The sequence below is a fragment of the Hylobates moloch genome, unplaced genomic scaffold (assembly GCF_009828535.3).
Source record: "Hylobates moloch isolate HMO894 unplaced genomic scaffold, HMol_V3 SCAFFOLD_15, whole genome shotgun sequence".
Taxonomy (NCBI): Eukaryota; Metazoa; Chordata; class Mammalia; order Primates; family Hylobatidae; genus Hylobates; species Hylobates moloch.
In genome coordinates this window covers 81122830-81149031 of record NW_026652290.1, presented here as the reverse complement: position 1 = coordinate 81149031, position 26202 = coordinate 81122830, and the positions used below count along the sequence as shown (strand labels likewise).

Here is a 26202-nt window from a genome sequence, read left to right as displayed (position 1 = left end):
TGCCCCTCAAGCTTCAGTACTCCTTCCTTGTTTCATGAAATCACAAGTTCAAGGGCCTCGGGTTTCAGAGTTAAATCTAGCAGCAGGAGGTAGGGTGTGTGTGTGTATACATGTGTATGTGCACGCATGTGTGTACATGCACATATGGAGGTATGGATATGGAAGGCTGAGGTGTTGGAAATAAACATGGTGTAGTGACTCTCAGTTCAATGACACAACAAAAAGGAATTGTGCATATGTGATTTCTCTTATTAAAGAAAACAGGCTGGGCACAGTGGCTCACGCCTGTAATCCCAGCACTTTGGGAGGCCGAGGTGGGCAGATCACAAGGTCAGCAGTTCAAGACCAGTGTGGCCAACATGGTGAAACCCCATCTCTACTAAAAATACAAAAATGTGCCAGGCATGGTGGCAGGCCCCTGTAATCCCAGCTACTTGGGAGGCTGAGGCAGGAGAATCGCTTGGACCTGGGAGGCGGAGGCTGCAGTGAGCCAAGACCGCACCATTGCACTCCAGCCTGGGCAACAGAGCGAGACTCCATCTCAAAAAAAAAAAAAAAAAAAAAAATTTCCTACATGAAGAAATAAAAACCAACTCATATGAATGAACAAGTAATTACCACTGATAAAATATGCCTGGCTGTTGAACTACAGGCCATTAAATCCTATTTCAAGTTGGAATGATGAGAGAACTGCCCCAAGGACATGATAAATCCATGCCTATAGCTGAAGGTCTGAGACAGACCTTGTATTTTAAACTGTGGCCCCAGAGAGCTATGTTCTCCCACTGCCGCAGCCAAGGCACGCTGCTCAGTCCCTCAAGCCATCCCCTGAGGGTTCTTCACAGAGATCTAATCCTCATGTAATTAAGTCTTCAACTGATTTTCTTACACATTGTTATGAAGCGTACATAAATCTGTAGAGGTATTTTTTCCCCTTAATTAAGAAATACTCACAGGGGGTTCAATGAAAGGGACAGGCTCTCCAGCATTCTTCAGCAAAGATGCATAACGCTTTAGAAACAGATCATCCAATTTTGTATTCTTTGCAGTCAATCGTTCATACAGTGCTTTAGCAGATGTGACATCTTTCTCTGAGACTGACATAAAGAAAAAAATGTATTAATCAGAGATAAAGACAACCTATCTTACTCTTTTCACTAAAACACTTAGCCACTCAGGGACGGCTGGGTCCCTCCATCCCATGGCAAATGAACACTTACCTACTTTCAGTAAGAAGCCACATTCAGAGTCTACCATCTCCCTCACTTCTCTACATCCCTCATTCAGCATCACTCACTTTGAAGGAGAAGAAGATGACAAATATGGCTACATTTAAAGGCCTTTAGAATAATATTAATGGTACCATTCACTTAAGTTATTACATTACTTTGAAGACCTATGATAGTTCAAGTGACCACAAAGTGAAGTCCTCAGTTATAATACACACCATTCAATCCCCTTTGGCTTAAAACCACTTTGAAATCAAGATAATCCAGGGACTGTTGTGGAGAGGGACATGTCAATTATGTAGAAATCTACATCAACACCAAGATCATCAGCTCAACACCAAAAAAGCTTTTCATTTTTCTATTGTAAAATAAACAAATATGGAGTTAGCGATAATGATACACACAGCTAACACGGTGAAACCCTGTCTGTACTAAAAATACAAAAAATTAGCCGGGCGTGGTGGTGGGCATCTGTAGTCCCAGCTACTTGGGAGGCTGAGGCAGGACAATGGCGTGAACCCGGGAGGTGGAGCTTGCAGTGAGCCGAGATGGTGCCACTGCACTCCAGCCTGGGCGACAGAGCGAGACACCGTCTCAAAAAACAAAAACAAAACCTATAAGGAGACATTAACAAGTTATGCTAGTTTCACTTAAGTGAATGATGAAATACATTAGGAGCCAAATTTGGCTGGCTCTCTACTTGTGGCTGATTTGTGGAAATTATTTAGTTTACCATCGAGATGGTAAGGGCTCTGCTAACAATTACTGCGGGTAATTCAACTCTTTAATTTTGCATTAGATTGTTAGCATCTAAGCACCAAATAAACCCCTGCCCTACACTGACTCTAATATAGTCAACCGCAACTCCAGCAGCACCAGGGGAACCCCTAAGACAGACGTGAGAAGTTCAGTAATCAAAGAGTCTCCCAAAGTGGAATGAGGGTGAATGACTCATCAGCTCTTAGTGGAGTTGGAACACATCTTTGCTGTTTCCATGAAGTCAACTTCTTGTGTAAATCCTTTATTCCCCTCCCTAAGGAGCGGAACCCTTTAATGGCTCAAGCTCTATTTTCTAGGAAGCTGCTCCGAAAATTCTGGCATCTTGCCTTTCTTCTTGATTTTCTACCTTCCTCCCAAGATGGATTACCTAATTTAGTAGTAACACATACAGATTTATGCGCTTGACACTATTTCACATTACAGGCATACCTTGGCTTTAATGCACTTTACAGATGTTGTGTTATTTACAAATTGAAGGTTTATAGTAACCCTGCCTTGGGCAAGTCTATCAATGCCATTTTTCCAACAGTGTGTGCTTACTTTGTGTCTCTGTGTCACATTCTGGTAATTCTTGGAATATTTCAACCTTTTTCATTATTGTTATATCTGTTATGGTGATCTGTGACCAGTGATCTTTGATGTTACTATTGTAATTTGGGGATGCTACGAACCACACACATGGAAGATGGCAAACTTGAGAAATGTGTTCTGACTGCGATGCTTGACTAGTAATTCTCCCGTCTTCCTCTACTCAGGCCTCCCTATTCTCTGAGACACAACATTGAAATTAGGCCAATTAAAAACCCTATTATAGCCTCTAAGTGTTCAAGTGAAAGAAAGAGTCATACATCTCTCATTTACATCAGAAGCGATAAATGATTGATTAAGCTTAGCTTACTGAGGAAGGCATGTCAAAAGCTGAGATAGGCTGAAAGCTAGGCTTCTTGCGTGGAACAGCCAGTTGTGAATGCAAAGGAAAAGTCCTTGAAGGAAATTAAAAGTGCTACTTCACTGAACACACAAATGATAAGAAACTGACACAGCCTTACTAGTGACATGGAGAAAGTTTTATTGGTCCAAATAGAAGATCAAACCAGCCACAACATTCCCTTAAAAGCCAAAGCCTAATCCAGTGCAAGGCCCTAATACTAGCAGAGGCTGGTTCATGAGGTTTAAGGAAAGAAGCCACCTCCATGACATGAAAGTCCAAGGTGAAGCAGCAAATGCTGATGCAGAAGCTACCGCAGGTTATCCAGAAAATCTAGCTAAGACCACTGATGAAGGCGGCTACACTAAACGACAGATACTCAATGTAGATAAAACAGTCTTATATTAGAAGATGTCATCTAAGACTTTCATAGCTAGAGAGGAAAAGCCAATGCCTGGTTTCAAAGCTTCGAAGGACAGGCTGACTCTATTTTCAATGGCTAATGCAGCTGGTGACTTTAAGTTGAAGCCAAAGCTCACTTACCATTCCCAAATCCTAGGGCCCTTAAGAATTATGCTAAATTTATTCTGCCTGTGTTCTATAAATGGAACAACAAAGCCTGGAGGACAGCACGGATGTTTATACGTGGTTTACTGAGTATTTAAAGCCTGCTGTAGAGACCTACTGCTCAGGAAAAAAAAGATTCCTTTCAAAATATTACTGCTCAGTGATAATGCACCTGGTCACCCAAGAGCTCTGAAGGAGATATACAGGGAGATTAATGTTGTTCTCAGGTGCCCTACTATAACATCCATTCTGCAGCCCATAGATCAAGGAGTAATCTTGACTTTCAAGTCTTACACATTTTGGGCTCACTTTGGCAACACATATACTAAAATTGAAATGATACAGAGAAGATTAGCATGGCCCCTGCACAAAGATGACACGCAAATGTGTAAAGCATTCCATGTTTTAAAGATAAAATTAAAAAAAAAAAAAAATCAGACATGTTTCATAAGGCTATAGCCCACACAGTGATTCTTCTGATGGATCTGGGCAAAGTAAACTGAAAACCTTCTGGGAGGGTTCACCATTCTAGATGCCATTAAGAACATTTCTAATTGACAGGAGGTCAAAATATCAACACTAACAGGAGTTTGGGAGAAGCTGATTCCAACCCTCATGGATGAATCCCTTTGAGGGTCTCAAGATTTCTGTGGAGGAAATTGCTGCAGATGTGGTGGAAACAGCAAGACAACTAGAAGGAGAAGTGGAGCCTGAAGATGTGACTGAATTGCTGCAATCTCATGGTCAAACTTAACATGATGAGAAGCTGTTTCCTATGGATGACCAAAGAAAGTGGTTTCTTGAGAAGGAATCTACTCTTGGTAAACATGCTGTGAACACTGTTGAGATGACAACAAAGGATTTAGAATATGACATAAATTTAGTTAATAAAGCAATGGTATGGTTTGAGAATACTGACTCCAATTTTGAAAAGACGTTCAATTGCGGATAAAATGCTAACAGACAAAATCGCATACTACAGAGAAATCTCTCATGAAAGGAAAAGTCAGCTGATGTGGCAAACTTTATCGTTGTCTTACTTTAAGACACCTTAATCATCACCTTGATCATTCAGCAGCCATCAACATTGAGGCAAGACCTTCTACTGGCAAGATTCCGACTCACTGAAGGCTCAGATGATTGTTAACTATTTTTAGCAATAAAGTCTTTTAAAATTAAGGTATGTACTTTTAAAAAACATAACGCTATTGCACACTTAATACACTACACTATGGGGTAAACGTAACTTTTATATGCACTGGGAAACCAAAAAATTCATGTAACTTTGTCCATTATATTTGCTTTATTGTGGTGGTCTGGAACCGTATCTATCTTCCAGGTATGCCTGTGTTTAGTTACTGTAAATTTGATAAATTTTATGACTATTAGCCCTATTTTGAAATACAGAATGTTCTCCTTATAAGGATGGAAAAAGAGAACTGACCAACTAATTCTGATTGAGTCTCTTGTCCTCCCATAGGTAAAATCAATGAAGTAATTCTTTATTTACCCCATGCCTCCAGTGAGCAAATCAGTGGGCAACAGATGGAGAGGTGATCATGATTGAGAAATGCTAACATTTATTCTGATGACTGAGGAAACTTTAGACAAGTTTCCTTTCATATGTGATGGTCTGGCAATCAGGGAACAAACTGGTTAAAAGACCAGAATTTGAAAAGGGACATAAAAACCTTGGGCTACTTTTTGATCAAGGGTCTGTCATTTCAAAGGAGTAGCAGGCAAGCAGAGAGGGTACTGAAGGAGCAAGAAGGCCGGTTAAGTGAGTCTCAAATGTGTACTTGTTTCAGGTGGCAGGCCCTTGGGGAGACTGAACTGGTTTCTGATATATAAGTCCAAGGGGATTTCCAGGTCTTCCCAGGAGCCTGGGATTCTACTCAATATACCTGGACTCCTCAGAAGATGTTCAGTGATACTTTTTAATGTTAAAGTTATATGTATAATTTCATATTTTTCTTAATATATAGTTTAAAAACATACTCCAGAACTGAGTTATTTATATCATAATTATCTGATATTTAGGATTACTGCCTTTGAGCTGAAGACTAAGACTTAGTTGACTATACTACAAGTCATTTACATAATATAGTCACTTAAAGCCATTTAAATAATCAAATAATATAGTCAAATTAAACTTATATTACCATAGCTTTTCATGAGGGAATTATATGCTTCTTCCTTTTCATTTAATTCAGGAATCAATTCTAACATAGATTTCACAGTTGATGCCTGGGAAATTAAATAAAGGTAATATTACCAAAACATCAAATTAACAGTGAAACAGAACACTGACAAATCAACACTATATTAAAAATTTTCACAATTATAACAGAACTCCCTATTCAATTTAATGCACTATTGTCCCTTGTATATTAGCATTTGATATTGACTCAATAATCTACAGCTAAAACAAACCAGCATTTTTCACAGGTTAATGCAATTCCACTTACATTTCTATGAATATTTTTCTAGAATATGATAAACACTGCTTCTTTTGTCAAGTGGTGACCATACCAAGAAGTTATGAGATCCCAAGGGTAGAGAGATAACAACCCTATCTTTAGATGCCACAACTGTTTGATGAAATTGTAAAGAATTCAGTTAAAACATTCTGAAGTGTTACCCACTTGACATACAAAAAAGAGCATTTCCAGAATCTCACTGAAATTTTTACTTATTTCCTCCAGGAATATGCAGACTCAGCTATGGTTTTATTTCCTGTAGCGAGTGAATACAGAACTGGTATGCCGTAATGAATATCTGCTGAGTATTTCCCGCCCTACTCCAACGTTGCTGGGTAAATCCATGATGGATATATAAACATTTATAACCTCTTCCCATCTCACCAAGAGGAGCAAAATCTGGCTTAACTATTCTACTGTCAAACCAGGCATCTTAAAAATCCTAACTACTAGGCCGGGCGCGGTGGCTCACGCTTGTAATCCCAGCACTTGGGAGGCCGAGGCAGGTGGATCACGAGGTCAGGAGACCGAGACCACGGTGAAACCCCGTCTCTACTAAAAATACAAAAAATTAGCCGGGCGAGGTGGCGGACGCCTGTAGTCCCAGCTACTAGGAGAGGCTGAGGCAGGAGAATGGCGTGACCCCGGGAGGCGGAGCTTGCAGTGAGCCAAGATCGCGCCATTGCACTCCAGCCTGGGTGCCTGGGTGACAGAGCGAGACTCCGTCTCAAAAAAAAAAAAAAAGCAACAAAAAAACCTAACTCCTTTTTATAGCATGTTTATTCAGTCAATCCACACCTGGACCTGCATCCTCCCAGGGCTTCTTCTATTTTAAACTCTCCTGGGTGGAATGTTCTAAGCAGACATATTACTGTGCATTTCCCGTCCCATCTCCTGGACAAGGCAACAGGGACTTGGCACACTCCCCCATGTGGACTGACAAGTGCTTTTCAGATTCCTTATACTTTTTAATTACACATATAAAAACGTAGCCTCTCTGAAAGGAAGGGGCAATTAAATATTTTCTAAAAGTTGTTTGTAGTAAATAAATACACGAGTCACAGATGCAATGAAGCAAATTTTTTAAAAGTGTAGGTATGTTTAGGGGAAGTGTATAGAAATTAAGGAAAACGTAGACCTCCCAAACTGGACACAGCCTAAATGTTTCAAATAAAACAAGCATCACAGTTGGCATGTGGTTTGAAACTTCATGAAGAACCCAAATAAACTAAGAATGTAGTTTCTGGTATACAAGAGGTAAAATCAGATCTAAGAGAAATTTAATTTTATACTTACTGTTAAACATCAAAGTAGAATGTGATATACCTACTATGTACCCATAGAAATTTTCTTAAATAATAAAAATTTTTTCAAAAGGACTTGGTTCTATTACACACCTACCCCTTTTAGAGTGTAAATAAAGTAACTGTACGAATTAGAATTAATTTGTGGCTCCATATCAATTTGAAAGCCAAGTGGCTCATTTACCTGAAGGTTTATACCTGATAAATGCTCAAAAGTAGCCACGTGCTGGGAGACACTCTGGAGTGTACATTTCCCTTGGCAGTGCTTCTGCATTGTTAAATGTCCCAAGGTGACCTAAGCAACATAATTTTAATCTTCCATTTCTTTGTGTGTGTGTGTGTGTGTGTGTGTTTTAGTAAAGACAAGGTTTCGCCATGCTGGCCAGGCTGGTCTCAAACTCTCAAACTCCTGACCTCAAGTGATCCACCCGCCTCGACCTCCCAAAGTGCTGGGATTACAGGTGTGAGCCACCATGCCCGGACTAATCTTGCATTTTTAAGGGCCTTTTCTTGGGGCTCTCAATGCGTAACTGTGTAAGTGGAAAATTCCTGCATGAATTTGTTTTACATTTCCAGTACAGCTAAAAGACGACAAAAAGACGACAAAACTGACTCTATTAACATCCTATAAAAGTAAGTAGAGACAAGCAAAGTCTTGAACCTCTATAGTATTCTCAAATAAGGTCCTGAACCAACAGGCTTTTAGGTTAAATTCAATACTTCTGAGCAAGGCACGTATAGTATCATTGATCTGTTAGCAAGTAAAGCACAGTACCTTTCCTTGTTTCCCAGAAATCCTAAGGAGGAACAACAACAAAATCGGGGTTTGTTCAGCAATTGCACCACATCTCTAAAAATTAAAACATTCAGTAAGTGAAGGTTTCTGATAAACAAGCGGATCAAACTGAATATTTCCAATTAAGAAAGTTCACAATAATACAGTAGTGTATTATTACCAATAGGAAGGCCTAATAGTCGACTATTATTTTTTAAGGCAAGAAAAAAGAAAACAAGTGCAAGCTATGCCAAGCTTTGGTGAATGCTGTCCTTGGCATTGCAAGTATAAAGTTTGTTTAAAAAGAAAAGGGAAAAATTAAACTAATGCTTCAACAACCACAGAATAAGGTTTAGGACTGCAAAGAAAGAGGAAAAAAAGAAACACTATTCCTCTCCAATTATACTGCCAAGCATTCACAAGTGAGCTAGGGATCATAAGGTTAATTATACATTTAATAAGGTGTCAGGGAGATAACTGCTCGTTTCTTTATAAAAATTAAAATGTACAAAGCAAGTTCTCTTTAAAGTATAATTACCTACACTTATGCATACAAAAGGACTGATTTCAATCTCTCTATTTTATAAAAGGCTTTCATTGCAACAGACAGCCAGTGCTTGAGAAAGAGACCAAAGTTAAACTCAAAAAAAGTTTACGTGACAGACCAGATAAATCAAGTGTCTATCCAATCTTAGATGCTATAGTCAAATCAAATATGGCAAGACAATATTTTAGTTTACACTCATCACAGATGTCATTCTTTTAAGTTTCTAAAAGAACACTGCTCTTTCAAAGCTTTAAAACACTTGTCAATACTAAAACGAATGGTATAAAAAGAACTTTTTGGGGACACACAGAACATTTACATTATGCACTGATGTTTCTGACATCTGTGAATAAAGTATTCTTCGCTACAGCAAGAATAATCTTTTACTGTTTGACAAGCAGGTAAAGGATGGGTGAAGGGTTTATCATCTGAAACCCCAGTCTAGTGATGAGATGGTAAATGAAAAGACTCTGCTGTGGCATCAACACTCAGCTACCACCAAGAGCCCTTCGGTGAGGTCACTGCAGATAACGCAGTTCTTTCTGAGGGAGCAGGCGCCATCCCTGCTGCCTCCCACCCAGGTGGCTGTCAATCGTGCTCTTCAAGAAAAACCTTGATTATGGCAGAGAACAAGCTAGTAGATGAAGTACCAAGTGCCACTTTCTAAAGAACTATCAAAAGGATGTGTTAAAACTGATTGCATACCATCATGTGTATAATTAGATATGTATATGCTTATTATACCCCTAGTAGGTACTTAGATATGTACATATGAAGATAAAGCATGAGTATCTTCCTTTTTTTTTTTTTCCCCACCACGGAAGACAGCAAGATAAAACAATTTTAAAAGTCCTGAAATCCCTATCATAAACTGCCTTTTCCTTAAAATTTAAAAAAAAAAAAAAAGGAAAAAAAAGTAAACAAGCCAAGCAAAACAAGAAAATTCCCAGTGAACTGGAATTTCTCTTCTCCAGCAACAAAAGTAAGAGCCTGAGAAGCAGTGCTAATTCACCCTTTATAAAACTGTTAACAGAGACACAGTTTTTCAGGAATTCCTTTTAAAAATGGCTTAGATTCTACTGTCAAACTAGATGAACTTTAAGAATCAAAACTGGAGGTCAAGCACATGGGTACAGTTTTACCTTCCCTATCTACTACTTAAGATCTTTCACAGCTGGTAAAAATATAAGGGAATATAATACTATTTACGATCAGAAATTGGTCCCAGGCCTCAATTTGACACAGGGAGTCTACACAAACACAGCCACTGGCAGGATCACGGTGACTGTTTGACTGCCACCTGCTGGGAAGGGGCTCCCCGGTGGTGCCTGTTTGTGTACATTGCCGGTGGCAGCTCCAATCACCCACCGTTCTGTCGGCACTTGGCGTAGCTTTGTATTTAGTGCTGTTAAAATTGCATGAATGCAGTTGTCTCCTTCCCTGAAGATTGCTAATTTAACTGAGTGTGGGCCACAGAGACCTGCATTTGTCATTTAATGTGTCTGTGACACACAAGTGAATAGAAAGCATATTCAACTCTTAATAATCCTCGAATAAGGCACTGAGAATATTTGAGTATTCAAGTGAGAAGCTGTACTTGAAAAGCAAACATTTCCTACTTTTTGTTTGCAAACTGTGTTGCCATGGTGATGCACAGCATCTAGAGCATTTGAGAAATTAAAGTAGAAAATCAAAGGAATTGTTGTTTTGCATTATCTATCTGCACAGAAACATTTGTCTTTAATCATTTCAGCAAAACTCGCTGCCCCATACCTACACCCGCGCCGCCCGCCGCTCCCCCCCACCTCAATTCTAAGGACATTTCTAGTTTGATCTGGCATCTTTAAAACCAGTAACCTAAAATCTACCATCCAGTCCTTGTCCTGCAACCATGATTCACACTGAATTTAAACAGGCTAGCTGCACACCACACTGAATTTCCAGTATTCCACCACACACCTATGTCTAGTAATCTCTCAATGTACTTCTTGCAAGCCTCGAGCCCCACTGCTCCATGAGTGGAGGGTCATTACCTGTAGGAGAGCTCTGGCATCATCCACCTTGCCTGCATCCACAAGTTGAAGGAAAAAATCAGTGACAGGTTTATAAATTGCAAACTGATTGGCCAATCTCTCTGCCATGATGCTTACTGGAAAAATGACAGGTAAGAAAAATCTCTCATTAGAACAGTGGTATAACTCACCTACCAAAGAAATTTGGTCTAGTCTCACTAGAGAGAAAATGTGCTTGTGTGTTCTTTAGCACAAACAACTAACTTACTCTTTTCAACTGCTGGTTCCAACTGCTCCTCTATTACTTTTCTGAATAAGTATGCCAAGCCGAAGTATTGGGGTTCAATGACTTGATTCTCTGAAGTAAGCATATTTTCAATGTTTTCTATTGCGACATCTATGTTATTGCTGTTAAAAGCAAAATAAATTATTTAAAAATTTGCTTTTATATTAATATTGCAGGCAGTTTAGTATAAGAACTTACTTTTATATCCACTCATGCTAATACTTTAGGAAAAGAAATGAAATACATTTACAATTAACCAAATAAAAACACTAGGCAACTGAAACCCAATCACATTTAAGTAGCAAAAACAATCACCAGCTGGTTCGTGCTACAGCGGTTATTTTGCTTCACAGCAGTTGAAATAGTTGCTTGTTTTAACAATGCTGTACAGACAAGATCAAACAACTATATACAGGAGAATTAATGAAGATAACTTAAAAAATTCTGTATCTTAAATATTTAACTTAATTTTTGCCACTCTTTGGATATAAAATGAAAACTTGTATAAATGCTATAATTTTGGCTTTATGATCCACAACTGGTCACTACTGCATAAAAATAGTATTTAACATCTCAGGATTCTTAAAGATACTGATGATGTTTCAAAAGGCATATATGCATATCTCTAACTTATGGTTGCCTCAATTTCTTTTTGTCAGGTATTATACATTTGGAAAATAATTTATACTAAAAATATCAGGAAAAAGTATCTTCACACTTTACCATTGAAAAAAATCAGTTACATGGTCTTATTTAGCAAGTTATGGTACAAATTATCTCTATGACTATCTTTTTGGTTAAGGTAATCTATAATGAATACCTTACTGTTATGATATGGCATACTAAATCCAATCAGTCAATATTGTGTTGAAATTATTAAACATAATTCTCTAACTAAAAATAGTTACATTTTGCTTATAAGTTTTAAAGAATTACTTAATAGTGAATATGTTCTCCAAATTATATAAAACTGTGTTTATATGGTAAAACTTTAAAATTCACCCAGTTCTTAGATAATTTCCTCAATCTTCTAATTTAAAACAATCACATTTTCTTATTAAAGGGCAGTTCTATCTGGAGAAATAGTTTGAAAAGGTCAAAACAAAACACAACTGTTTCTCAAACAAACAAAAAAAATCCTACAAAAACAAACATTATGTTTTAATATCATGTCCCATTAAATGTACGCAAGATTACTAAAGAACATTTTTTCTAAAAGCATATTAAGAGTATCAAATTCCATAAAGTATTTTGCTAGGAAGCTTATTAAAAATCAAGTCCTTATTTATTTCTACAGGGGTAATTCTCAAAAGGAATCTAGAGACAGTAGTAAGAAAATCAGCTCTAAATACCTCCCTTTTTGTGGGGGGGAGGTGTTCACGGGGTGGGTAAGGAATATACGGAAATGCACATTTTTAACAAGCTTGCGGGGCCTTCTGCTTCACAATATTCTACTAGTGTCCCTGTCAAATATTACTGACAAACAAATGAGATCATTTTTCACTTCTGAACAAACTTTCGACAACAAGAGGTATGGCATATATACACAGCAATGAGAAAGGTTATCAACTGTGGAGCAAGACTTACGAATTTGGTAAATGCTGTTTATTCTAAGATTTAAGGTAAAGAAAAAACATATTTTTCAACATATAATTATTCCCTAATCAGCAACTAGCATTAACATTTCCTCTGCAGTTGATATGGTTTCCACATGTCTAAAAAAGTTTTTAAAAGGTGGTATCTGAGGCAATGCCCATTCTAGTGACCAATGAAGGAAAAGAAGGCTTGCAATACTCACTTCTTTATTTGTGCCAAAGCAATGTTATTGATGAAAACCATTTTTGAAAGTCCAATGGAGTCTTCGAGTCCATTTAACATCTTCTGAACTACTTCTATGTTTTCAACATCACCCTTCATGGCCAATGCCTGGATGACGCGGGTCACTGCTAACCTAGAAGGGGTCTGCTGCTGATCCAATACTGTTTTCAGCGTTGTCACAGCCTCTAAAATACAAGAGCAGGAGACGGCTTTTCTTATATGACCTGTGCTGACTTTAATGCATTTTGAAAACCAGCTTTTAAATATGAGCATCAAATGGCCATACACAAAAAGCTATGAATAATTAATTTTAGATTACAGAAAATATTAATACTTCATGAGATACCCCCCAAAATTATTTACTTGACTACATAAGATATTAGAGGCCTGAGGAATTTCTTCTTTAAGTTACAGAGAAAATACAAATGTTACCAACAATATGAGTTCCATTTAGGGATAGCATTTAGTGACTAAAGTTGCTAAGTTCAAATGAATATAAATAAGAAAGACTTTCTAAAAATTAAGAGTTTCCAAAAATGTGTGACTTCTATCCATGTTCATACTTGTCCAGATTTTATTAACTCAAAGATTAAATGATCATCAAAACTTAATATCCCAACAGTTCTTTCTCAAAAACACTATTTTCCTCTAGGATCAATGTTCCAGACTGAAACATTCAACTTTCACACCAACAAATTTATTTTATGATTAGATGCCTTGTGATTATTTTCTTGCACTAAATTAAAAAATAAATAAATAAAGCCTATTGATTTGCATGAATACAGACAGTCCCTGACTTACGATGGGTTTATGGGGTAGTTAATGCATTTTCGACTTTATCCGGACTTAGCCCCATCGGTAAGTCGAGCATCTGTATGATCAATGGAGTTTTGTTTGTATGTTTTTTTGAAGTATCACGCTTTCAAGTACTTGATTATAAATAACTACGGAATAGCCTTCTAGCTAACTGACTCATAAAACTGTAGCAAAATTATGGTATGAAATAAAGTGGTAGACTGAGGAGTGGCCTAACAATCACCCCTACCATTATCGAAGAAAGCTTATAGCTTTATAGCAACTAAAGCAATGTAACTTAGACAACACTAAGACTCTCCAAACAGCTTTCCAAATAAGAACAACTTAGTTTTACAGAAAAATGGGGAAAGTGTGTTAATTGAAGTGTACTAAAAATACAGTGGAAAGACACGATGAATTTAGTGTTCATTAATGAATAAACAATTTATGATTTTTTGAAATCTACGATCTTAAACCACTTATTGTCAAATGAGAAAAAAGAGAAAGTTTAAAAAGCATAATCAATAAAAATTTAAAAATACACATGCACATATAGGAAACAAAAAATGTTTTTATACAATTTAAAAATACAATAAGCTTGATAAAATTTTGCTAACGGGTGGTCATACACAGATAATTATAATAATAGTCTTATTAACCAAGAATATTGTCAGCTAGGGAGGATCTTCCCACAGTACATCAAAACAATAATAACAAAAATAAGATTAATGATGGTGACGACAGTAACTCAAACTTATTGAGCATTTACTACATACCAGGCACGGCAGTTTAAACAGCTACTCTCACAACTACCCTTCTGAGACAAGTACCAATTTTACAGATGAGACACCTGGCACAGAGATTAGTTTGCCCAAGGTAAAGTCATATTTTCAGACAAGACTCGAAGATTCCAATGATCCCAGAGCATCCGTCTATGAGTGCATGTGTGCACGAGAGAGCAGAAGGGTGGGGAGAACAGACGATTTCACATCTGTCCAAAGACAGCACAGGACCTTGTGACCTAAATCCTATTCTCATATAAGGCTTGCCTTCTGTACAGTTAATGGCTTCAGGGACACCAAAAATGTTACCCATCCACATCCCTCCCCCCAGGTCCTTTCCCACTGTCACCGAATTCCAACATTTACTCAATTACTCACTAGTGATACTAATTACACTGTACAAGTGCCACGTATCAGCTACTAATATTCACCAACAGTAAAATTTAATCGGCTTTATTTTTTCTTCCTGCTTTAGATGGCGCTGAGAAAAGGAAACCTAAAAGAAAGGCAGAAGAATGGAACAGGATTTTTAAAAATCAACAGCTCTCATCAGCCATGGAGCAAAAGAAGAAGATGGGAATAGTGCAAACACTACTCCTGTCCTCACTGATGATCATTTTACTGTAACAACAGGTTTGTGGTGATATGCTCAGGAAGGGGGGTGGGGTGGAGGAGGTAGTGCAGGAACAGTGCGCTCAAGACTGCTGCTCTCAGGCAACCTCCAATTGAGCTGAACAGCTCAGAAGAGTAGATGAGAAATTATACCATGTCCTTTCCTGTAGCTTACACAGGGCACCTAACATAAAAATAAAGGGTACCAATCAAGCTGAAGAAATCTGAGTCAGGTTCAGCTGAAAAATGAACCCCCTGAAATTAGAAAAGTGTTTTGTTCTTATCTCCATGTCTACAGAAACAAAAGCTATTTATGACAATGAGCTTATTTATATGGCGAGCAAGTTTAACTTTTCATTGTTTTAAAATTGTTTATCATTTTATTACATAAAATACTAACAGGACATAAAGTCTTTTTTGGGGGGGCCAGGGAAAGGGTTTTGTTCTTGCCCAAGCTCAGTGCAGTGGCACCATCATGGCTCATGGCAGCCTTAACCTCTTAGGCTTAAGCGATTCTCCCACCTCTGCCTCCTGAGTAGCTAGAACTACAGGTGCACACTAACATGCCTGACTATTTAAAAATTTTTTGTAGAGACCAGGTCTCGCTACACTGCCCAGGCTGGTCTTGAACTCCTGGACTCAAGCAAAGTGCTGGGATTATAGGTGTGAGCCATTGCACCTAGCCAAAAAAGTCTGGGCACAAAAAGTGTTTTCTATTCACTTACATATTCAGTATTAATCAATTAGGAAGACAGCTAAAGACCAGTACATTTAGGTATTATTAGCAACATTAAAGCTGCACAACTAAACAACTTCCTCTCAAGGATGTGAACTTATGTTATAAACATGCAGGACGGGCGTGGTGGCTCATGCCTATAATCCCAGCACTTTGGGAGGCCGAGGTGGGAGAATCATTTGAGGTCGGGAGTTCGAGACCAGCCTGGCCAACATGGTGAAACCCCGTCTCTACTGAAAATACAAAAATTAGCTGGGCGTGGTGGTGGGCGCCTGTAATCCCAGCTACTCAGGAGGCTGAGGTGGAAGAATCGCTTGAACCCAGGAGGCAGAGGTTGCAGTGAGCCGCGATCCCACCACTGTACTCTAGCCTGGGCGACAGAATGAGACCCTATCTCAAAAAAAAAAAAAAAACCAAAAAACCCAAAACAAAACCAAAACATGCAATGAGGAATAATACCATTATTACAGAGAGAGGAAGCAATGAGGTTACATTTCCAGAGCTTTTTCAACCTTTCTTGAAGATCTCCTGAGTTTTGTTGTATTGGCAAAACTGCAGTATCACTGTATTCACTCAAATTCAAATGTAAATTTAAAGTGGAAAGCTACTTACCTAATTTTAAGAGATTCATCACAGTCCCCTTTGGGAGATCATTCCTAAGACCTCCACATCCCAATTCATCCCCTTGAAAACTCATAAACAGCCTCTATCAAACCAATGGCCCCCACCCCAATCCCAATCCTCCCCAAAGTCATGTCCACATCTTTCAGGTGTCATTCTCTTAACATTAATCTGAAAACTTTAAACTTTAAACAAACACTGTATTTTATTGCTGTTGGTATTATGAACTATTAAAAAAGTATTAGATTAAGTTTTAAAAATCAATATTATAATCATTTGGTGCACAATCCCACACATTTAACACTCAATTTAACTCATTTGCTATCTCACACACAACCAACACAATATGCAAGAAACAACTGCTGGGAATTGTTTCAGATGCTCTAAAGTATGTTAATTTCCAAAGCAAAATGACTTGTGCTGTGAATTTTAACGCACTTGAAAGCCTGTACTTTCTCTCATTCTGGAACACAAATTTTGCATGTCTGAAGAGCTGTGATTCATCTTAAGAAAACCCATCTTGTGTTAAATGGAATGGAAACTGGACTAAGTGGTCAAATGACAAGTACATTCATATTCAAGCTGTATTATAAATGCATGTACAGTAATTTACGTCTCTCAGCTACCACAAAAGGCTCTTGATAAGCAGGTAATTTGCTAAATGGACTCCTTTATCCAAGTATTCGAAGGGCGTTACAAGAAAAATCTGCAGAGGCATTAATGTGACGTAAAGGTCAAGCATTGTGACATACCTTTCAAATAATCCCGCCTAACTTGCGTTATGATGAGGCGGCTGTTGGCAGCATCGTTCAGTGTGAAGCCCTTGATGTGGGTCTCCGCGCTAAAAGAAGCAGACATTTAGAAAGGAATTACTGACATGCTTCTGATACGATAATAAATGGTTGAGCACCAAGGTGAAATTATAAAAACTACTGTTCGTATGTTAAAAATATTGCTGCAAAATATCGACCTGGAGACAGCTTTTGTGTTATCCTGTCAATGGTTATAGAAGGATAATTTTTTTTTGCATTCTGACAGATGACAAAGTTGGAAATGAGCAACAAAAGAAACAAAGTACAAGATTTTTTTTAAACAATCGGTTCAGATTCTTGAATGCTGACATATTAGATGACTAAAATAACTGCGTGCCCCGCATTGTTCTGCCATATCCTAAGCTGGATACTTTTTTTTTCTACATTCACAGTAATTATAAAATGTAAAACTCTTCTTCCAGAAACAAAAATGAGGATTTATTTTCAGCACTGTACATTTTAAATATAAACTAAAGCAGATTACTAACACTGTATCATTTGGTCAATTAATTTTCAAATTTCTGCCATCTAGATTCATACAGTTTCTGAAGCTGAACATACTGCAGAACTCAAACTATTGGTACTTTAAAATTAAAAATTTCACACAACCATCTTGCCCTAGCCTTAAGTTTGAAACAAAGCACCAACTTTTAAAACTCAAGAGCAAAAAATCACTTGACTTTTCAATAAAACCTACAGGATTAAAAAAAAAGGCAAAAGGAAACAACAAAAACAAACAGAAAACCCCAAAACCTAGCTGGAGATTTCTGTTTGCTACACTGTTTGCGCATCTCCTGTGATGAAATTTCTGCATCCTTAATGCTCCCAGAGTTCATCTCCGGATTAGAAAATCTAAACAGGTCAAAAGGAGCAAAAGCAATTGCTGCCATTTGCCTTATCGAGCTCAGTGATGACCCTGTTGCAACAACAGCATGCCCTGCCAACATGGACCTACAAGCTGGGAAGATTGCAACAAAAGTGGGGTCACTGCTAAATTATTCTCTTCAATCCCAAGAAAATCCCCCAGAGAGACTATAACATGCCCATTCTCTCAGTCACCTTCAGCCTCTAAGGTCCACCCCTGCAGTCCCTGAACACAGGATTTTCTTATTCCTCCGACCAATCCTCTTAATCCCACCAAAGTACCCATTGCTCAGTTTGACTTTTCTCCTTTGTCCCATCTGTCAACAACTTAACAACTCATGCACGAGAGTACGAATTGCACAAAGGATTCTTTCTCAATCTTTAGCATGATTAAATAAAAATCAGACACTATTAAAAGCTCACTTCTAATATTATTACATGTATTATACCGTATTAATTTAAAAATATTCACCTACAATTCATTAAAACCGCAAGGTAACAAAACTTCTCTTTTAACTGACACTAAGTATGAACTACAAACCTTTCAAAAACCTCAAAGCCTATAATGTTTTTTTAATAATCTCTTCCTGTCTCAAGCTGCCTGCTCATTACAAATATGAAAGTGGAGATAAATATCAGGAAGAAGAAACCCCAGGTCTATTCTATAATAATATATCCTACCTATGTAGAAACTGATCAATTACAACCAAAACAGATTCCAAAGTGGCAAAAGGAAAAAATTTTAAAAAGTTGCAGGTAGAGAGCTTTGTATTGGAATCATTTATACAATACAATAAAAGACATTAACTTTTGACTCCTAATTTTGATCTTTCCTTCTGGAAAAAATCGATCCAGAGCTCTCAAATCAAACTTCCTGTGATGATGGGAATATTCTTCACTTGTGCTGTCCAATAGGGTTAGCCACTAGCCACATGGCTACTCTGATGAAGAAACAGAAATCTTAATTATATTTTATTTTAACTAATTTAAATTTAAGCAGTCACATATGACTAGTGGTTACTGAACTGGATAGCAGAGAATTCTAGACATTTTATTTTTAGAACTGTCAAAATGAAGGGAAAAAATTGTAGGGGAAAAAGAGCACCCTCTTTCAATTTACGACCAACTGCAAAAATTAAACTATCTTAACCAAAGAAGATAGTATTATAGGGAAACTTTCACATTAGACATTTCAGAGAATTTATTGCTCTGAAATGACAGCATTTCAAATTTAAGAGAAGTTTTGTTGCCTTATGGTTTTAATGGATTTTAGGTAACATTTTAAAGTAAATATGGTATAATACATGTAATAATATAGGCATGAGAAATGAGCTTTCGTGTAAGCAATGACTGTGCTTACATAACATGCACAAAGGACATTAGTTGGTGATTATATTATTTAGGATAACAAAAACAGGCCAATTCAACAAAAATCATCAGTGACAGATACAGCATTATTTCCGAACAGAATGATACAGGAAGCCAAGAGGAACGAGAGAAAATCAAGTGCTACTCTCAAAAGATAAAGTAGGGTTGTTGTTACATGATTCCTAAATTCCCTAACAATATGGTTTAATGTTAGCAGAGATTTAAAACAAAGAGGTTATATCCCTTACTGCCCTTTGAATAAGTGGTTTCCCTCCCTTGAAATAATTCACTACAGATAAATTATTTTGAAACATGAAGAAACTAAAAATGAAAGAAAGATGGTTTATTGAACGTTTTTTAAAGTTACTATTACTTTTGAGGTTCCATGGCTTATTGGGAAGGTTAAATGACTCTGTAAATAAAATTTAAGAAATCTTATTAGACGTCAAGTGTATCTGTAACACATTAGATGACAACAAAAGCAAAATAAAAAGGATATTCTTTTTAATTCATAGGAAAACTATAGCCTTTTTTTTTCTTCAAACTCTGTTACTCAGGCTGCAGTGCAGTGGCGCAATCTTGGCTCACTGCAACCTCCGCCTCCTGGGTTCAAGCCGTTCTCCTGCCTTGGCCTCCTGAGTAATTGGGATTACATACAGGCATGCACCACCACGCCTGACTAATTTTTCATATTTTTAGTAGAGACAGGGTTTCACCAAGTTGGCCAGGCTGGTCTTGAACTCCTGACTGCAAGTGATCCACCTGCCTCTGTCTCCCCAAGTGCTGAGATTACAGCCATGAGCCACTGAGCCACCATACTCGGCCAAAACTATGGCTCTCAAGGTTGACCAAGTGACCTTATATAGGAAACTGTAAAAACAGATAGCTATTTATGGACCCAGAGAAAGACTGCCAGAATAATACTAGGGCGGTACCGCCACTTGCTACAGTAGCTCATTTGACCACCATATTATAATAAAGTTACCTATAAAAAAGCAGCAATTGTTTTTCACTTTGATCACTGATACAGAATGGGAATGGGAAGAGAGGACATAGTTGGCAATAAACAGGAACCGAACCTACAAAATATCTCTTGAAATATCTCAAGTAACATAGTTAGTTGTAGAATTCATAACTTGAACTTTCACTTCTGAATTTCCAGTCCAGCCTTATTTTTAAAAGTACTCAACAATTTACCCTATGAAACAATTCTACATAGTTAGATAAAACATTTTATTGGTTCAAGGGAGAGGACATGCATCCAAAGCCCAGACTGACTTCAGGCTTTGGATCTTGGGTTCTCTTGGGTGCACACAGATGCATGGAGGAAGGCAACTCCCAAATAACCCTGGTGGATAACACAGCTAAAAGAAAAGTCTCACTTGTATGTCAAACTCAGAAGCAGAGTATGATGGTGGACACCAAAGACTGGGAGGAGGAGAAATGAGGAGATAATGGTTCAAGTACAGAGTTTCAGTTATGGAAGATAAGTAAGTTCTGGAGCTCTATATAGCATAGTGCTAACAGCTAACAATACTGTATTTATACTGAAAATTGCTAAGAGGATAGATCATAAGTGTTCTCTCTCACACACAAAACCCAATTAATAATAATAGTAATATTGAGGGTGGGAAAAAACTCTGGAAGGGGAAGGATATGTTTGCGGCCTTGAAGTAGGCAATGGTTCCAAGGGTGTATACTTATCCCCAAACTCACTGAGATAGATACATTAAATATGTATCTTTTTACATGTCAGTCATACCTCAGGAAGGCTTCATAAAGATCTAGAGAAGAAGGGAAGAAGATAAACCTATGTTTCACAGGTTGTAAATTTAAGGCAAACAGACAGTCATGCTTACAACTATCTTCCAGGTCAGCAGTTTCAACCTTGGTAGATCAAGATCCATGGGAGGACTATAGTAAGAAATGATGTTTGACATAGACAACCCAATCCACAGATACATACACACACGCATAACTGAAAGCAACTTTTCATGAAATAATATCTTTACTGCAGGAAATACTTTGAAATAGTCTATACTATTCCATTGAAACAATGTTGGTTCTGTCCCACTTAATAGATGTCATGACCCACTAATTGGCTGCAACTGCAGTTTTGAAACTACTCTAGACCAGTGGTCTTCAATGAGCGGCATGCACACTGCATGAACACTCCAGGGTGAGGCAAGGAAACCTTTACATCTCTCTCTCTTTTTTTTTTTGAGACAGAGTCTTGCTCTGTTGCCCAGGCTGGAGTGCAGTGGCGCGATCTTGGGCTCACTGCAACCTCTGCCACCCAGGTTCAAGCGATTCTTCTGCCTCAGCCTCCTGAGTGGCTGGGATTACAGGCACCCGCCACCACACACGGCTAATTTTTATATTTTTAGTAGAGACGGGGTTTCACCATGTTGGCCAGGCTGGTCTCAAACTCCTGACCTCAAGGGATCCTTCCGCCTTGGCCTCCCAAAGTGTTGGGATTACAGGCATGAGCCAATGTGCCTGGGCTTAAATCTCTTTTTAAAAATTTCACCTTATTAAGATTTTATATTTTGAGTATGTTTTATAATATAGTTACATGTGATACATCAAGTACAATTTGTTAATAATAATCATATGCGATCAAAATGCTTAAGACACGATTCTTCAATCACTTGGGCTATGGAGTAAAATGTACATTCTCAGGCCCCACACCAAATTGGCTAAATCAGAATCTTTGTGGTGAGCTGTGAGGAATCTTCTTATGCTACCAGAGTAAGTATCACTGTTCTAGAACAAACCCAATGAAAATGAAAAAAATAAAAAATTAAATTAAATTAAAATCTGTACTTTTAGGAAGCATTTCAAAGGTCTTTGTGACCAAACTCAAAATCTAATTTTTTTTTAAGTTTTCTGTCTTTGCTTCTATCTCATCACTTAATCATACTTAATTCTCAATACAAAATGCTTCTCTTGTTTTCTGGCTCTCCTTCATTATCATAGAGAGGGTTGGGATGGAGAGTTTCATAATTTTCTGAGAAAAGTAATTTTAGATGATCCACACCCTTGACCTAGTGGTTACAGATGACAGGATACTGCTCAATGTCAAAGTTTCCAAGTTACTAATTAAGGGTATATCAAGTGTTCTAGATATAATTTGATTAGGAATTGAGAAAACACACAAATGACACACAGAGTACATTAAAAACCCAACAGTCTTAGTGCGACTCTCTTGTATCAAGACATACAAATGATGATTCAAGACAACACACATATACACACAGACAAATACAGTCATACAGAACACGTTTTTCAACATTAAAAACAGACAGTAAATACGGTCCTATGATGCATAACTTTAGCAACACTAAGACACTGCCAGGTTTTCTTGTGATGTGAAAGGATGGCAGGCATCCATTTTCTCCTTAGGATTCTAATAGTCTAAAAGTGCTGTGGACTTAAAATTTTTTTCAGATTATTCCTTTACTTTTCTTCTTCTTTTTTTTTTTTTTTTTTTTTTTAAGACAGGGTCTCGCTTTGTCACCCAGGCTGGAGTGGAGTTGCGCAATCTCAGCTCAACGCAACCTCCACCTCCTGGGTTCAAGTGATACTCCTGCCTCAGCCTTTTGAGTAGTTGGGACTACAGGCACATGCCACCACGCGCAGCTAATTTTTCTGTTTTTAGTAGAGACAGGGTTTCACCATGTTGGCCAGGCTGGTCTTGAACTCCTGACCTCAGGTGATCCACCCACCTCGGCCTCCCAAACTTGTGGGATTACGGGCGTGAGCCACCGCGCCCAGATTTTTTTTTTTAATCCAAAAACAACATGAAAGGAGGGGGAAACACAAATAAAATGTGTTCAGTACCTATGTTTTCTCTACTTCACTCTACCTTCTTCAACACATAGAAGAAATCTTTAATATTAATATTATCATACACTCATCATATGGAAGAAAACCTAAGGATCAGAGATAGCAGGTAATTTTCCCAAGGTCACAGAACTTTCAAGTAAGATTCAAATCTTAGTCTAAGTTCAAAGTCCATGGTGTCTTTGTTTTCTCAGGCTGCTCCCACCACAAAAGGTACATGGATTCAGATGTTGAACAAGAAACAGAATATAATAAAATTACTTTTCTGTGCATGGATATCTTAAATGAATTATGATGGAATATAACTTAGTAAGCAAAATGTACTACATTGTATATATGGCCAGTAAAGGTGTTCTTTTTTTTGAAGGTGAAAAAACCTGATAAAGTTAGTTAACCATTTCGTATGATTTTTATGGGTAGCTGAGGCCAATCAAGCAATTGCACTACACAGCACATTATTATTATAATTATTGGCTAATGATAGCCAATATTCTTTTTTAAACAAGAGGTTTAATAAATAGACTAACACTTACAATGCTTTCACTTCCATTGCTTGTGTAAAATAATCTTCTGACATCAGTAATTTAATGAGTTCGTTGTAGGTTTCAGCATTAAACACAACGTTTTGCTCTTTTGCTTTCAGGAAAATACCATATGCCCCTATGAGAGAAAACAGACAAAAAATGAGATGACATTATTCGGAAATGCCAAAAGGATGGAAAAAATCCTGAAACAAAGACCTAAACCCAAATATTTTTGCTGTTTAATACCAACCCACTGTTACCACTCCACAGAGAGACACACTGACATAATTCTTCAAATATTTTAAAGACAAAGCTACAGTTTTGGAAACTACACCTTAATCTGAATGGATGGTGCCTGAAGGGGTTTCCTCTTAAAATGGTTTCTCATACCAGCTTTCTTGATACATTATTTTCTTTATAATAAAAATGAGAAACAGCTCTTCTGAATTTATGAAAAGATACTAGTTTCAAAATAAATCGCAAAATGTGTGTTAAAGTCCAAATAAACCAGAGGTATAATTTAGATTGAGGGGAGCAAAAGATGCATTTTAAAGCAATCTTTAATCTATAAGTGGGTGGTTACAATGGTTAACATTTCAGCACAATAGCACTAAAGAGAATATAGCCTATAATTCTAAAATTAGGAGATCACATTATTTGGCTACGACAGGACTTATACAAAAACATACAATTTTCAAATATACAGATATCTAACAAGTAAACTAAGCAACATTTGTTTGACTGATTAACAGTTTTATTTCACTTGTTCACAATAACTGTCAGTGAATGAAAAGATGTTACCAAAAGAGAAGTAACTACACTTTTCAGTCACTTACTTTTCTGAAATAAAATTGCCTGGCTATAAACAGCCAACTGAAACTACAATCTATTCCCTTCTGTGTATAAACAAATCACAATAAAGATGGGGCATAACTGAACTATCACGTACGGGATTCTACGAATATAGGGCTCAATGTAAGGAAATATAAAACTTCTAATTAAGACAGAACATGATATTATTTAATGTTCAGAAGAACATTTTAAGCTACTTTAGAAGTTTCTGAACAGGCGAAAATTGTTATGCTTCTATGTATGAGTTAGGGGATGTGTGCATTAGTCCCTTAATTAAACTTAAGTGGCACTGTCAAAGGAATATTTATCCCTTTAAGCTGAATCTGGAGAAAAAAATATACGGCAACATTTATATTTGCATCTTAACTAAGGAGAACAGTTTGGGCAAGTGAAAGTAACAATGGCAGAGGTTTATCACATTTCAAGTCAATCTTCCATAGAACAGTCCCTGTTAGTCATTAAATTTCCAAGTGCTTTACACTAGATTTCTATGGTTGTGAACAACTGTATATTCCAGGACACTGGCAAAAAATGGAAAATAAAAACACGCTAATATGCAAGAAGAAACTCCACTATCATTTACTGATTATTCCATCAGATACCTAGTCTATTCGGTGTATTTCACTTTTCTGAAATGGGAGAAAATAAAGACATATCTTCATGTGAGTACCAGTGTCAATGCATCACAAATTTAAGAATGTTTTATTTACTTATTAAAGTCACAGAACAGCTTTGCTAAATAAAATATTTAAACCATGACACACAATAAGATGACTGCAATAAAATCTGCCATTCAATACCCAATGCTTTTTAGGGGGCTAAAAACTTAAGATGTAATGCAATTATTGTCAACTTCCTAATGATCATATATAATATTTCACTTGTTTGGAAACTCTTGTTGTTTTCTAAAACTGTGGTCTTCACATTAACTTGGTGTGGCTGTGTAATTAGTCCCTATTAGTTTTTTTTAAAATTAGCATTTTAATATACCAAACCCATTCACAACACGTTTGTTTCCAAGGTGACAATCATGATACACCTTTAAGTAGACTGAACTACCAGAAAAGTGTTAATGTAAGCATTCAATTTTCAAAGCATTCATATTTTACTAAACATTCGAATCCTGAGATATACAAAAAAAGAAACAGAAAACTCTGAAGAGTTATGGCCAGGCACAGTGGCTCACGCCTGTAATCCCAGCACTTTGGGAGGCCAAAGTAGGAGGATCACTTGAGGTTGGCAGTTCGAGACCAACCTGGACAACATGGTGAAACACAGTCTATACCAAAAATACAAAAATTAGCTGGGTGTGGTGGGGGGTGCCTGTAATCCCAGCTACTTGGGAGGCTGAGGCTGGAAAATCGCTTGAACCCAGGAGGCAGAGGTTGCAGTGAGCTGAGATTTGCACCACCACACTCCATCCCGGGTGATAGAGCAACATTCTGCCTCAAAAAACGAAAAGAAAAGAAAAGAAAAGAATTAACAGGATGAAACCAATTAGATAAATGAAAATTCCAGAATAGAGGTAGCTCTACATTTATAATACACACTGTACTGTATTTAATTATTTAACTACTTAAATGTTTTCACTTAAACTGTACACTAACCATATATTCATTTTAGTCAAATCAAAGCTTCACCAGAGGACGGGCATGGTGGTGGCT

General features: G+C 37.4%; 1 protein-coding gene and 1 non-coding gene across 2 annotated transcripts in view; one reads left to right on the top strand and one right to left on the bottom strand.

Moving 5' to 3' along the window:
- Positions 1 to 26202, bottom strand: part of LRPPRC (leucine rich pentatricopeptide repeat containing) — a 113412-nt gene that overhangs the window by 1026 nt on the left and 86184 nt on the right. The window contains exons 30-37 of the mRNA XM_032177990.2: positions 23696 to 23822; positions 17025 to 17113; positions 12707 to 12911; positions 10891 to 11030; positions 10644 to 10759; positions 8064 to 8138; positions 5667 to 5751; positions 955 to 1097 (exon numbers count right to left, since the gene is read on the bottom strand). Of these exons, the coding sequence (XP_032033881.1) occupies positions 955 to 1097; positions 5667 to 5751; positions 8064 to 8138; positions 10644 to 10759; positions 10891 to 11030; positions 12707 to 12911; positions 17025 to 17113; positions 23696 to 23822 (980 nt within the window). The remainder of the gene's footprint in view (positions 1 to 954; positions 1098 to 5666; positions 5752 to 8063; positions 8139 to 10643; positions 10760 to 10890; positions 11031 to 12706; positions 12912 to 17024; positions 17114 to 23695; positions 23823 to 26202) is intronic.
- LOC116484441 (U6 spliceosomal RNA) lies at positions 3806 to 3912 on the top strand. The gene has a single exon (XR_004252598.1). It is a non-coding gene; the product is annotated as a U6 spliceosomal RNA (small nuclear RNA).